Source organism: Piliocolobus tephrosceles, chromosome 13, assembly GCF_002776525.5.
Source record: "Piliocolobus tephrosceles isolate RC106 chromosome 13, ASM277652v3, whole genome shotgun sequence".
Taxonomy (NCBI): Eukaryota; Metazoa; Chordata; class Mammalia; order Primates; family Cercopithecidae; genus Piliocolobus; species Piliocolobus tephrosceles.
In genome coordinates this window covers 30,770,733-30,785,343 of record NC_045446.1, presented here as the reverse complement: position 1 = coordinate 30,785,343, position 14,611 = coordinate 30,770,733, and the positions used below count along the sequence as shown (strand labels likewise).

At 43.0% G+C, this 14,611-nt stretch overlaps 1 protein-coding gene across 1 annotated transcript in view; it reads left to right on the top strand.

Moving 5' to 3' along the window:
- KIAA1549L (KIAA1549 like) overlaps positions 1-14,611 on the top strand; it is a 301,138-nt gene that overhangs the window by 236,728 nt on the left and 49,799 nt on the right. Inside the window, exons 14-16 of the mRNA XM_023185518.2 lie at positions 1,622-1,803; positions 4,741-4,958; positions 13,435-13,564. Coding sequence (XP_023041286.2) covers positions 1,622-1,803; positions 4,741-4,958; positions 13,435-13,564 — 530 coding nt within the window. The remainder of the gene's footprint in view (positions 1-1,621; positions 1,804-4,740; positions 4,959-13,434; positions 13,565-14,611) is intronic.

Sequence of the window (14,611 nt, the reverse complement as noted above, 5' to 3'; positions counted from 1 at the left end):
TCATGGCTCTTGACAGGGGACTTCAGATCCTTGCCACATGGACCTTTCCACAGGACTGCTTCAGGGTCCTCAGAATGTGGCAGCTGGCTTTTTTTAGAGTAAGTGATCCGAGAGAGAGAGCAAGGTGGAAGCCATGATTGACTGACTGATTGATTGATTGATTTTTACGACTAAGCCTTGGAAGTAACACATTGTCATTTCTGCAGTTTCCTATTGGTTACACAGGTCAGTCCTATTCATCCTGGGTGTGAGTATCAGGAGGTGAGAATTCTTAGGAGCCACCTTATTGGCTGGCTCTCGTAGATGGCTTGTAATAGCAAGTGTCCAGGTGGCAGATAATGGTGGCCAGGCCAGAGCTGCCCAGCAAAACTACACTCTAAAAATATAGATGCATCTGGTAACACATTCAAATAGAGATTTTCCTCTGTCATTGGCTGCTTGGTGGCCTGCTATTTGCAAATCAGCCCACAGAACTTAAAAAAAAATCCAATTATAACCCATTGTTACACTCTGAAGTGTTTTAGCCACTTTGTAAAAATAACAATTTACTTGGCTTAATTTGACAAATCTTCTGTGATTATGATAAGTGACAGAATGATACAAACTATGTGTTTCTCAATAATTTAAATAACATCCCAGTCCCTTGAGCAGACAGGAGGAAAGATGAATACACTGCTATTACATCCATATTTTATGTAACACCTCTTTTGCTCCTAAATTGTGTACTGGTTTAGTTGTTTGAATAGGCTTAATGTATCTCTTGCCTAGCCATGCTCAGTAAGCTGTCATTCTTATAGTTACTTAATGGGAATATGCTTTAAGAACAAGTAAATCAGCAAGAAACCAGGGGCTCTGGAACTTCTGTCAGCTTAGTTATGGAAGCTCAAGGCAGACTGGTGTCTTTTAGCAATTGCAGCAGAATTATCTGTCAGAAGGGAGGATTAATTTAACAGAGTGTAGGTAGAAATGCTTCTACTTAATTAGGGGAGTTGTCTGTAGCTTTAAATTAGTTTCTCCGGCAGAATTTTCATAGCTTTCTTTTATTTTAGACAAATAGAAGAAACCAAAACCCAAATCACTGGGGAAGCAACCTTCAGAAGGGGGGAAAAAAACAATGTGTCAGCCACTATAACTGTGGCTTGTTGACCAAGGAAGACGTGTTACTTTAACATCTTATAAAGATTGGTAGCACTGGTGGCTGAACCTGAACTGAATGCTGTTAGTCTGAGGATTGTCAAATTTTAAGAGTAGTTATAAGGTTTAGCCAAACTCACTTTTCTCACTTCTAACTGAAACATAGAGAAAGATGTTACTTTTTAATTTTTTTTCAACTGTGTTATGTCATAGTTTTGAAAGAATGGTCCTTACTGTTTAGGTTCAAATCTCTACAGTTCTTTCCTACCCATTGATAAGGCAACGGAGGGATAAATCATACAGATCTTAAATTTAAGGGAAAACTGCTAGCAGTAGCGAGCCCTTGTTAGCACAGAAGCAGATGCTGTCATTTCTGAGGTTGTTTTGAGTAAAGTAATGTCCTTAGGCTGTGAGTCTCACATAAATTCTCCTGGGATCACACAACCCCCCTACATCAGAAAATCGATGTGTTGATGTTGTGCTTCAGTGCCAGCGAGTGATGAAGAGGAGGGAGCAGTTCTATTTGACAACTCCAGCAAGGTGGCCGCTGAACCCTTTGACACATCTTCTGGGTCTGTGCAGCTCATTGCCATAAAACCCACAGCCCTCCCCGTGGTGCCCCCCACCTCGGACAGGAGCCAGGAGTCATCGGCAGTCCTCAACGGCGAGGTGAGTGCCTGGGGACCCAGGGCGGGAGATGGTCTGGCCAGACTTGGGAAATTTGGACAAAAGAACAACACCTGGGAATACTGGGTGCAGACTGCACCTAGGGCCATATAGCTCATCTTTACCTCTGCATGTACCAGGCCTCTGCAGAATGAATCAGGACACAAGTCACCCAAAATGAGTTTGTTGGGTGATGTTTTCAGAGCACTTCTATGTTCATTAAAATCCCAGGGGGAACTTTTTAAAAAATGTGGTTATGAAAAAGCATCAGGCGTTCCACTCCCCGACCCCCTCACACACACAGCCTTTTGCCTTTCTTGCTAACACTCCTAAACTGTGTGTTGTGGGATGTTGCTTGTAGTGGGGATAGAAGGGGCTTGAATTGAGAGGGAACCAGGGAAGATAATGTCATATGGACGGGGATGTGGGCCACTCTATGGACTTCGAAATGACATTTATTCCTTTGAGCAAACTTGAAACAACTCATTGGCTGCTTCCAGAAAGCTATCAATAGATATCATGATGTTAATCAACTTTCCTAAGAGTCTGAAAAAAAATTGGAACATTCACCGTAGAGTGATGATTTCATCAAAGAAAATTAGATAGATAGATAGATACATAGATAGATAGATAGATAGATAGATAGATAGATAGATAGATAGATGCCAGAAGTTAGGTAAAAATTATCTGTGTTTCCTTCATCTTCAGCAGCAGAGTGGCCAGTGGACTGAAAATGTTTATGAACTTTAAGAAGATGCATTTGGACCCTACAAGTGAACATTCATATTACATGTGTGCCCAAGCATGTGCATACACATGCCCTTAATTTTTCTCTGTTCTTAAGCTGTCAGGTTGGTTGTTCATTTCATTTGTTTATACTCAGCTATTGTTACCTGAAACAGGTGGGAGATTTCCAAAGTTTTAAAGTCTTTTTCCCACCACACGTCAAGGAACATGTTATGGCCCTATAAAACCAGGTATTGTAAATATGCAGCATCTGGGCCCTTTATAAAAGCAGTTTACAGACCCGACTCAGAAAGCAACTCTTGTTTTCTAGGCAGAAAGACTCAGATGGCCTAAAGATGTGATGGGTAAACCTTCACTGATTTAAAAAAGTAACTGGTTGTGGACATACAGAACACTTCTCTTTCAACCTCTTCATTTTTTAGACCAAGAAGCTGAAGCTTGAGGGGTCAAGTGGGTTGCTCAGAGTCACACGGCAGGTTATGGTGACAGCCATGAGGTTGAGGTCCCCTGACTTCCTGTCCAGTGCTCCTTTCCTCTCTTTGACTTACCACAGGCTATCAGAGAATAATAGCATTGTGCTTAAAAGAGTATGGATTCTCAAGCCATGCCTCAGGGGTTTGAACCTCAGATCTTTTACTTACTGTGTGACCTTGAGCACGTTAGTTCATTTCTGTGTGCCTCAGTATCTCCATTTATAAAATAGGGCTGCTGTGAAGATCAAATTGTTTAATATATGTAAAGTACTTAGAGTAGTGCCTAGCACACAATAAGCACTTTCATGATGATAATTATTATTACTATTGTTGTTATCACCACCCATTAGACAGTCAATGAAGAAAGATCATGTACTTTATGCCCCTCGGCTCTACAATTTGAGAATCTGGATGTCTTCTCAAAACCAGTCACAGCCACTGAATTTTCTCTTGGGTACAATTCTGCCACCAGACATGCAAACCCCATAATTAGAGGCCTCTGAGGTTGACACTAATGCATTGATAACTGCTGTTGATTTGGACCCTCTGCTCAGTTATGGACACATGTGATGGCCACCAGGCCTGGATCTTTTCATCCCAGCTTAATGATATGAATGTCATAGAGACAGATTCCAAATCTGGGATAGATTCAACTTATCACCCCCCTTTTCCTCCTAAACCCATCACCTTCTCAAAGAAGGAGAGCAAATCAGCATCTTCCTTGTCCAGAAATTGATGCTGTATTTTGGTAGTTAAAGGAATGGACCTTGCTGGCATTTGGATTGGAAGAGAGCCCTGAACTGTTCTCTATAATTTGTTGCCTTGTGGAGCCTGACACAGATTGTCTTGTAATTTTCTTCCTCCTTTTATTATGGGTGGCTGGTTTAAATGAGGAAAGCACAACCCAGAAGCCATATGTTTTTCTTTTGTAAATTACATGACATTCGTTTAAAGATTATTTTTAAGAAAACAGGAAGTTTGGAAATGTTGATATGACATTCTCATCATTTGTTATTTATCTAGCACAGTCACTTGCTTATATCTCCAACAGGTTGCAAGGTACATTAGCCACGTTCCCTTCTGAAAGACCAGACTGCCTTTGCCCTATAGGGCAGGACCTGGTTGGTGTTAGTAGCCATAGAAGGCTTCAAAATTACCTCTCTCTCAAGAAAGGCATGGATTTAAAAAACACGCTGTCGGATGCAGGTTGACAGTGTGGAAAGGCCTTGGGAGCGGCCCCTTCCACCCTGTCTGTCCCAACTCAGCCTCTTCAGGAACTTGCCGTCTTATCCAGCTGGACACCAGCTGAAGGGCAGCAAAGGCCACTGGGTTCCCCAGGACTGGAGCTAGACTCAGGGCACTGAGAACTGGCAGAGGCACCCACACAGAGGGACCAAAAGGGTGTAGGCATAATTAAGGCCAAGCCACATTGCTGAGAGCATGGAGTCAGGCCTAGGCCTGAACAGAGACAGGACAGACCAGGGAGAAGGAAGCCTTGGAGGAAGGTCTCAGGTGATTCAGGTGAGTGCCAGGCTCCACATTATCTGTAGTCTACTGTTGTGGGCTTGCTCAGAATGGGACGCAGCTGGGTCTGGCTAGCTCGGAGGCCCAGAGGTGATGCCCGTGATGGGTTTCTAGAAGTGATAACCTCCTGGTGAAAGTCTCCCACCTGCTGGCCTCACTGGGTCAGGTGTGGGCCTGAGACTGTCTCTCTCCCCAGGTGAACAAAGCCCTGAAGCAGAAGTCAGACATCGAGCACTATCGGAACAAGCTGCGCCTCAAAGCCAAGAGGAAGGGATATTACGACTTCCCTGCAGTGGAGACGAGCAAGGGTCTGACCGAAAGGAAAAAGATGTATGAAAAAGCCCCAAAGGAAATGGAGCATGTTTTGGATCCAGATTCAGAACTCTGTGCTCCATTCACCGAGTCTAAAAACAGGTGCAGTCTCTAAGGGATTCTGTAAAGGGTGTTGTATCATTGGTGGGATAAGGGCAGGCCTTGGGCAGTATATCCTGGTCCCTTATCTGGTACTGTAGGATTGTGATCTTTGCAGTCCACTGATCTGTACCACACTGGTCTGTGCAAGCAGGTGCTCTATAATGAGTCTGAAGGAGAATAACATTAAAGCCATTAAAAAAAAATACTTGGGCAAACAACCATAATTGTCCTTTAGCTTAGTGATATTTTCAAACCAGTTGCTTTTTCAGAGCTGAATGAAGATTATAATTATCACCTACCTAATGGTGCAACTTCCAGATCAAGGGACATTGTATTGTTCAATTGTTTTAGAGGCTCTTGCATAAGAAAAGCAAATTTCATGCCTCACCTTTTCATTCAGCCTCAGTAAATACTTACTGCACAGGTGCTCAGAGCTCCATGCTGGTTTATCTCATTCACAGACTTGTTCATTTATTCAACATATATTGTCACCTGCTACGTATTAGGTACCATTCAAGATGCTCAATGCTGTCATGCTCATGTAGGCTTATTCATTCATTCAGTTTGAATTCCTTCAACATTTAATTGTGGATAAGACAGTCCTATTGCTGCTCTTATGGAACTTAGGGTCTAATGGGAGAGACAGAATCACCCCAAAAGTTTATTAATGATAAGTGTGGTGGGTGTTGGAAGTGTGAGGTGCTGTAACGATCTAAAAGGGAGTCCTGTCCCAGCGAGGAAGGGCTAAGCCAGATGGCTTAAATTGGCACCTGCCTTAGTTTTTTCTGTGCCACTATAACAGAATACCTGAGACTGGGCAATTTATAATGAACAGAAACATATTTTCTCACAGTTCTAGAGGCTGGGAAGTCCAAGATCAAGGTGCCGGCATCTGGCAAGGGCCTCCTTGCTGCATCATCCCATGGCAGAAGGTAGAGGGCAAAAAGAGAGCAAGAGCAGGCTAAATTCATCCTTTTATAACAGCACCAATTCCACCCATGAGGAGGAGCCCTCCTGGCCCTGTCACCTCCCAAATGTCCCACCTCCTGACACCACCATGGCAGGAACCACATTTCAACATGAGGTTTGGAGGGGAAAAACATTCAGACCATGGCTGCAGCCTTCCAAGCTTTGTTGCTGACTAAGCAGAGTGATTTCACATGCTGGGTCAGAGGCAGAGGTTAGTGAACCCAAACATGTCCACCTTTCTTCCTTTCCTACCTACCTGACGCGCTTTCATAATTTGAGGCTGCCTCTTTCCAATACATAGTCTCCTTGGTGACTCCCCTCTGGCTTTGAGCATGCCACCGCCCCGACATGCCACAGAGCCATGATAGACAAAAATGACTCTGTGACAGGCTTGGATCAAAGCCACAGAGTCAAGCTGGGAGGTGGGGCTAAATTTTATGAATTGGATCAACATAATTTATTTTCAATAAAGAAAAGAGGGAATTCTCAACCAGTGCTTAATTTACCATGCTTCTAATTAGGCTTGGTTGGTATGACAAGCTATTGATATAAAATCACACCATGACAGGGTTCACAATGCCTGTGTCACTGTGTTAATACTTGTAGCAAAAAAAAGAAAAAAGATGGGGGTTTTATAGGGAGGCTGATTGGTTCTTTAGCTTTTATTTTGTGCTTCAGGGGGTTTTACTTCAGTGGTCTTTGGGATGGGAGCTGTTTTTTCTGGATTTCCTGCTGACACTCAGGGAAAATGAATCAAAGCCACAAAATCAAGGTGAGAGGTGGGGCTGGATTTTATGAATTGCATTAACATAATCATTTTCATGTACAAATTAAAGAAACTTAGCTAGGAAGTTACTTGAGAAACAAAAATTTCAGTTAAGTCTTTTTATGAAAAGGGAATGAACAAAGAATGAACCAGACTTGTTTCTGTAAAGAGGCATCTCCTCTGCCTAGCACAGGTGCAGGCCAGATTCTTGGGACCTTTCGATGACCTGCTAATGCCATGCATTATGTAGCTAATTCTCAGCAAATGTTCATTGAAGAAATGGTTTCATGATCATAAAACACCAAAAATAATTTTTAAAATATTTTTGACCAGTTAAGGGGAAAATATGGATAGCCATAAACTGGGCGAGCTAGGAATAGGAATAGAGATAGGATCAGCCAGAGATGAGAATGGGAAGGGACAGACAGAAAAAAAGAGAGGAACAACCTTGGTAAGCTCAGAGGTATTATTCTTGACACACTCTGCTATTGACTCCAGAGACTGCTGACTGTTTATCTGCTATCACAGGTTAGAGTTACCTGTTAATTACTGTTCACAGTACAACCCTCCAGAGGTTCTGCTTTCAGTGACCAAGCCACAGCAGGACAAGTGAAGGAATCATGCTCTAGTCCAGAGATAGCATCAGTGTATTAGGCCAGTCTGTCTCTTTTTTTTTTTTTTTTTTTGGTAGAGATGGGGTTTTGCCGTGTTGCTCAGGCTGGTCTCGAACTCCTGGGCTCAAGCAGTTCTCCTGCCTTGGTCTCCCAGAGTGCTGGGATTATAGGCGTGAGCCACTGTGCCCGGCCAACCATTCTTGCATTGCTATAAAAAAATACCTGAGACTGGGTAGTTTATTTTTTTCTTTTATTTTAGGTTTGAAGTTACATAGGCAGGTTTGTTATATAGGTAAACTTCTGTCACAGGGTTGGTTGATGATTTCATCACTCAGGTATTAAGCTTATTACCTAATAGTCATTTTTTCTGCCCTCTCCCTCCTTCCACCCTCCACCCTTAAGTATACCTCAGTGTCTGTTGTTCCATTTGTGTTCATGAATTCTCATCATTTAGCACCCACTTACAAGTAAGAACATATGGTATTTGGTTTTCTGTTCCTGTATTAGTTTGCTGAGGATAATAGCTTCCAACTCCATCCATGCTCCTGCAAAAGACATGATCTTGTTCTTTATTATGGCTGCATAGTATTCCATGGTGTATATGTGTCACTTTTTTTTTCATCCAATCTGTCATTCATGGGCATTTAGGTCGATTCCATATCTTTGCAGCTGTGAACAGTACAGCAATGAACATTCTCATGTATGTGTCTTTATGGTAGAATGATTTCTATTCCTCTGAATATGTAATAGTAATGAAATTGCTGGCTCAAATGGTAGTTCTGTTCTTAGCTCTTTGAGGAATTGCCATACTGCTTTCCACAATGGTTGAACTAATTTACACTCCCACGTGTGTAAGAGTTCCCTTTTTTCTGTAACCTCACCAGCATCTACTATTTTTTGACTTTTTAATCATAGCCATTCTGACTGGTATGAGATGGTACCTCATTTTGGTTTTGATTTGCATTTCTCCAGTGATCAGTGATATTGAGCTTTTTTCATATGCTTGTTGGCCACATGTGTATCTTCTTTTGTAAAGGAGACTGGGTAATTTATAAAGACAAGAGGTTTAATTGGCTTACGGTTCTGCAGGCTGTGGAAGCAAGGCACCAGCATCTTCTTAGGCCTCAGGGAGCCTTTCCTCATGGTGGAAGGAAAGCAGAAGCAAAAGAGAGCTGGGGCAGGGAGATGCCACACACTCTTAAACAACCAGATCTCACGAGAACTCACTCGCTGTCAGAGGGACAGCACCAACCCATGAGGGATCCGCCCCCCGTGATCCAGTCACTTCCCAGCAGGCCCCACCTCCAACACTGGGGATTACATTTCAACATGAGATATGGGTGGAGACAAATATCCAAACTAGATTAATCAGTAACCAGAATTTTACCTTAAGACCTAAATTAAATCAAATAAAAGACAAAGTTTAGGTTCCAAGTGTTGACTCGTCACTAAATCTTTTTAAAATCATTTTCAGAGCCTTCAAAAAAATCAGAACACCTCATTTTTACATTTTAAACTCTTACCCCGAGACACAAAGTACATAATGTAATTAAGGTGGTTGCTGTTGGTGGCCCCGGTCCATGCCCTTAGCTCTCCCTGTGCCTGTCCAGGCCAGCAGCTTCCTACTCACTATAGGCATCTGTGACTCCAACTTAAAGGCTTTTTCATGGCAACCACCAACCAGAAGTGTCATGTAGTTAAAGACACTGTGGAGCATCCTCAGTCCATAACAGATGGAAACCGATAGATAAATACCCCTGGCAAGGGAACTGGAAGCGTAAGTTACACTGTTGCAATAACTACATTTTTCAGTTTCTATACTTGATGATTTGGACATCTGCGGCCTTGCTGACCCCAGAGAAACTGTCCTTCCCAGGCTACTGGATTCCTAGTGCTAATAAAGGACTCACCTGCAAACACGCCTCTCATGTGCAAAGCAGCCAATGCAGAGCCCAAACACCAACTGCCTTCTGTATATGGTCTCACAGGGCTCTCTACTCTGAGTCCCTGTCTGCTTGCCCTAATTACCCCAGGGCCAGGTACCAGACAACTCAGGACAGCCCTTGTGCCCCAGAAATCTGCCAAAAGTATTCAATCAAGATTAGTCACACTCCCCTGTGGTATGGCCTGTTCCCTCCTCTTGGGATCTGTGAGTGTAACAAGCTATATATATATTTTTTTTTTGGCAGGGGCGGGGGCAGTGGGGAAGATGGAGTCTCCCTCTGTCACCAGGCTGGAGTGCTGTGGCACTATCTTGGCTCACTGCAACCTCCAACTCCCTGGTTCAAGTGATTCTCCTGCATCAGCTTCCCGAGTAGCTGGGAGGAGTACAGGCACATGCCACCATGCCCAGCTAATTTTTGTATTTTTAGTAGAGATGGGGTTTCACCATGTTGGCCAGGATGGTCTCAATCTCCTGACCTCTTAATCAGCCTGGCTCACCCTCCCAAATTGCTAGGATTACAGGCATGAGCCACTGTGCCTGGCCTCAAGCTGTATTTTTAATGGCATTCATGTCCTGATCTATTAGCCATGCCATACCTAAATAATAATAAAACCTACCTTCTAACACAACTGTCTCCCACACTTTTCCAGTGAGTTTGAGACTCCCTTGCCCAAAACACAAATCTACTCCATATCATACCCTTTATTGATGTTCCTTCCTTCCTTCTATCATTTCCCTACTCCCCAGCTAGTGCTTCTTGGAGCCACCTCCCAAATAAATGACTTACACTCCAATCATTCTAGAACCTGCTTCTAGGGAACCCAACGTAAGGTAATAATATATAAAGATGGAGTTGCTCTGATGGAAGCTGAGCCGCCTCCTCCTGCTCCTCAATCCTTCCCAGGCCATCTCCATGGAGCCCTGGGGTTCCATAGAAAGAGAACATGATTTGAGAACTACTCTCTTAAACTATATTGGGATTAACAAGCAAGTAAAACTCATCATTACCTACCCAGCAGTATTTTCAGAGTTAAAGAACTTGCTTCTCAAGTTTGCATGCTTCCAAATGTATTGCCTTTAAGAAGTATATAGCAAAGTATCAACAAGAAATGAATATACCTAATGGAATGCTATCTTATTAAAATAGGTAATTTCTCTACCTGAGAGTCTAATTTATTTTTAAATAGATACTTGCACACCAGGCCTGCATTGGTGGTCAAGAAATTGAAATCCATGTTAAGAGCAGTCTTTAAGCTGTATATTTTAAGGGGATGTTGCCTCCGAGAGAAAAGTAGACTGGTATACATTTCAGTGTTACCTACATTTACAGTTCTTGACAGGGCTTACACACTCTCGCTATTGTATTTCTCACACTTGCAAAATAACCTACTTAAGTGTCAATTGCTTATCTTAGTATTTACTCCACCAGCCTTATAGTAAATCTTTTCTAAATGGGCTAATTGATAGTCTCAAGACAGCTGTAAAGTCTGCCTTTTCCCAAAAATGATGTGTAATTAGGTCAAGGGTGATAATTCTTCTGGAGTCTGCAGAAGGTGTGAATCACTTGGAGTGATTGTTTCAACCATTCACTGAGGTTGGGCTTCCCTAAAGGAAGCCGCTAACTGCAGACAACTGTAGGGCCCAGTTTATACTATTCGCTTATGAGCGCCGTTACTAGAATTAGTCAGAATTCTTTGGGCTGCAAATGATGGAAATCCAGCACAACTGATTAAATCAAAGGGGAATGTATTATTGAGCATTATGGAAAAGTCAAGGCTTTGGCATGGCTGGATCCAGGGGTCAGATGAAGTCTCCTATGTTAGATCTTGCTCTCTTTTCACTCTCTGCTGCCCTCATTTTCAGGCAGGCTCTTACCTCATGGTGAAAAACTGGCTGCCAGCAACTCCTGGCATATATCCTATCTTCTTAGAAACCCCAATGCCAAGAGGACGCCTCTTTCCTAGTTGACCCAGCAAAAGCAAGAGAATGCCTCTTTCCTAGTTGACCTAGCAAAAGCCCCGAGACTCAGTCCCACCAGAACAACTCAGGTCAGGTGCCCAGCCCCTGACCCATCACTGTGGCCATGGGGATGCGATGCTGGGATTGGTCCAGCCTGAGTCACATGCCTACCACTGGAGGAAAGGGAGCCCCCAAGTGACATCACGATGCTCTTACCAAAGGAAGGTTACCACGGGTAACAGGCAAGCAAAGGCAACAGATGCTCTCTGAGCAGGTATAAGCTCCTCATGGTGAAGGTCTAGAACCAGTGGTGTCTGCTTTATTCCCAAGGCTAACAACAAGGGTAATGCTTTGCCTTAGAGTTCTACTGCCTCTCCTAGACTATGTATGACAGTAATTCTGTGACTAACTTACTGTGTGTCTCTGAAAAAAATGTGTCTGCCTGCCAGGTTTCTGGGGCTTCCCACATAGTCACTGGGAAGAAATAATACAGCCTCTTCACCTTCAACCCATGAATAGCTAGCATCTTAGAATAGAGACATTACATAGGCGGTGTTGGCCAGGCACAGAGGCTCACTCCTGTAATCCCAGTACTTTGGGTGGCTGAGGTGGGTGGATCGCTTGAGCCCAGGAGTTCAAGACCAGCCTGGGCAACATGGTGAAACCCTGTCTCTACAAAAATTACAAAAAAATTAGCCTAGCTTTGTGGTATGTGCCAGTATATCCAGCTACTCAGGAGGGTGAGATGGAAGGATCACCTCATCCAGGGAGGTCAAGACTGCAGTGAGGTCACACCACTGCACTCCAGCCAGGGTGACAGATTGAGACCCTATCAAAAAAAAAAAAAAAAAAAAAAAAAGGCAATGTTTGGAGAGTTCTCCGAAGATAGATAGTCTTAGAATGCAAATTAATCACAGGGAAACTTATGGCTGGGTGAAAAGGAAGTGCTCTCCCTTTGCCATCTTGCAGGATCATGTGGAACTCACTTGTCCCCAATAAGCCTCGTTCCCACTTGTAAAATTACCTCTTGTGGAAGAAGAAAAGCATAGCTACTGTCCTCACTATGTTGATATTTACTTCCTACTCTTTGAAAAGATTTTTCTAATGACAAGTGGAGACAAGACGGGGTGACAAATGTATGAATTTTTTAGCAGTAGCTGAGTGGAGCCCCGGAATGTGCTACTCCCTGGGCCTGAAATGCTCTGTGCCCAGATCAACATGTGGCCGGCTCCACTTAGGACTCAGCTAAATTGTCACCTCCCCAGAGAGGCCTTCCCTGATCATCCTAAGCTGTCTCCCATCCTAGTCCCTGTTTGTCAGAGCTTAATAGCACTTATCACTCTGAAATTACCATGTTAATTATCTGTCTCTCTCATTAGGATGTAACCTCTAGGAGAGGAGGGGCCATAATCTGTTTTGTTCACTGTGGATGTTCATCATCTTCCATGGTGCATGGCACATGGTAGACATTCAGTAAATGAGGGATGGCTGGCTGGCTGGCTGGCTGGATGGATGGATAGATGGATGGATAGATGTGGATGGGTGGATGGGTGGATGGATAGATGAGTAGGTAGGTGGATGTATAGATGTGGGTGGGTGGATGGATGGATGGATTGATGGATGGATGGATGGATGGGTGGGTGGGTGAATGTGAGGGTGGATGAATGGAAAAGCCCCAAATTACGTCTGGTTTTATGGCTTCTTAGTCCAGAAGGAAATCTACTGTGGTAGTAGCAGAAAAGAAATCTATCCACAGTCATAATATTAAGCAGCCCACTAACTACAGGGTTTATTAACACATCATAGAATCCTGCGTGTGAAACCAGAAAGAGTAAAAGGAACAGGAGGTTGCTGAGTCAACAAAGTCAACAAAGGCAAGTTTGTTCCATCAGCGTTAGCTGTCCTAGAGGGTCAAGGGAGAACCCCTGGTCTTGCCATCAGCAGAATTTTAAATGAGGTTGCAATGTTGCAATTGATTGTAGTTACCTAGTTTCCATATGAAAGAACACTTACAATTCAGCCAAATGATTACAGCATCTGGAAAAAAAAAATCTTTATTTCACTCTTTCTACAGCCCCTTATATCCTGGGAATAAATACCATCAATTCTGAGATTTGTGAGGCAAATCCAAACCCTTCATTGGTTGCCTGTACTTTGGATCAGTGGAGAATTCCATCTGTCAGGGCATTTGCTGCATCATAACAGTTGTTGAATTTTCTTCAGGCAACAGATGAAGAACTCTGTCTACCGAAGCCGGCAGTCTCTGAACAGCCCGAGTCCAGGGGAAACCGAGATGGACCTTCTGGTGACTCGGGAGCGACCCCGGCGTGGAATCCGCAACAGCGGATATGATGTGAGTCTCTGGTGGGCTGGGTGAATACAAGCTTTGCTTTCCCCTGAAGGCAAGGGGGATAGAGCATCCCATTGTGTTTCGGTTTACCACATATTTGTGGAAATTTAAAAGGCACTAAAACATTTTCTATTTTTTTATTACCTACTTTGCAAAGTAGGACTACTTGGAATGTGTCAGAGTAACAGATTATTGCTGAAAGGATCATGATTTCCGAATTGTGCCATGTTATGAGTAGCACATTACGGACCTTAAACTCCATGGATATTCTAAATGTCCTGAATTTATTTTCCCCTCTGTCCTTAGAAACTCAGTAGGGACTGTGGCCATGGGTTAGAATTCACTTGAACACAGCCTTCTTTTAATTCATACCGATGTTGAAAAGTTGGATTTGTTCCTGATTTCATAACTCCTCGGTATGCCATGGAAACAATGAGATGTCCAACAGGGCGGTTTGATAATTTCATGTGACAAAGCACATGCTAATGTTCAGTGATGTGGCCAAGCTGCAGAAATTATTTTAATCCCGTCAGATTTCCCCAGGTGATGAGTTGCAATTTGGTGCCTCCTCTCCAGCTGCCTGCACCCCATGACTTGTCCTTGGACCTATGAGCTCAGGTGAATGGTCCTGTGCTGAGAGGTACAGTAATGCCTCACCCTGCCCCAGCATTTCACATGTTCTTGAATCTACACCTAGGTTTGTGAATAGTGTTTCCTTCCCATTCCCCTAAAATGTTTCTCTAAATATAAATAAACATTTTTTAAATAAGGGTTATAATTCAAATATATCTAGATAAACTTATAATTTGAGAAATTATAGTTTGACACTTGGTTTTTTAAATATACCATGCTAATTAGAAGGCAACAATATTTTTCCCCCTCAGGATTAGTCATCTTTTGCCACAAAGCCTTAAAATGGGATTTTTTTAATGGTCCAATTTAAAACAAAGATATTCTACCTAATTTGAATTTCTAATCACCTTCCTTATATTTAAACTTGATGTTTGTGTTGGTCGTGTTACCCTTATCTTTTGTTTCTTTTTCCTTTTT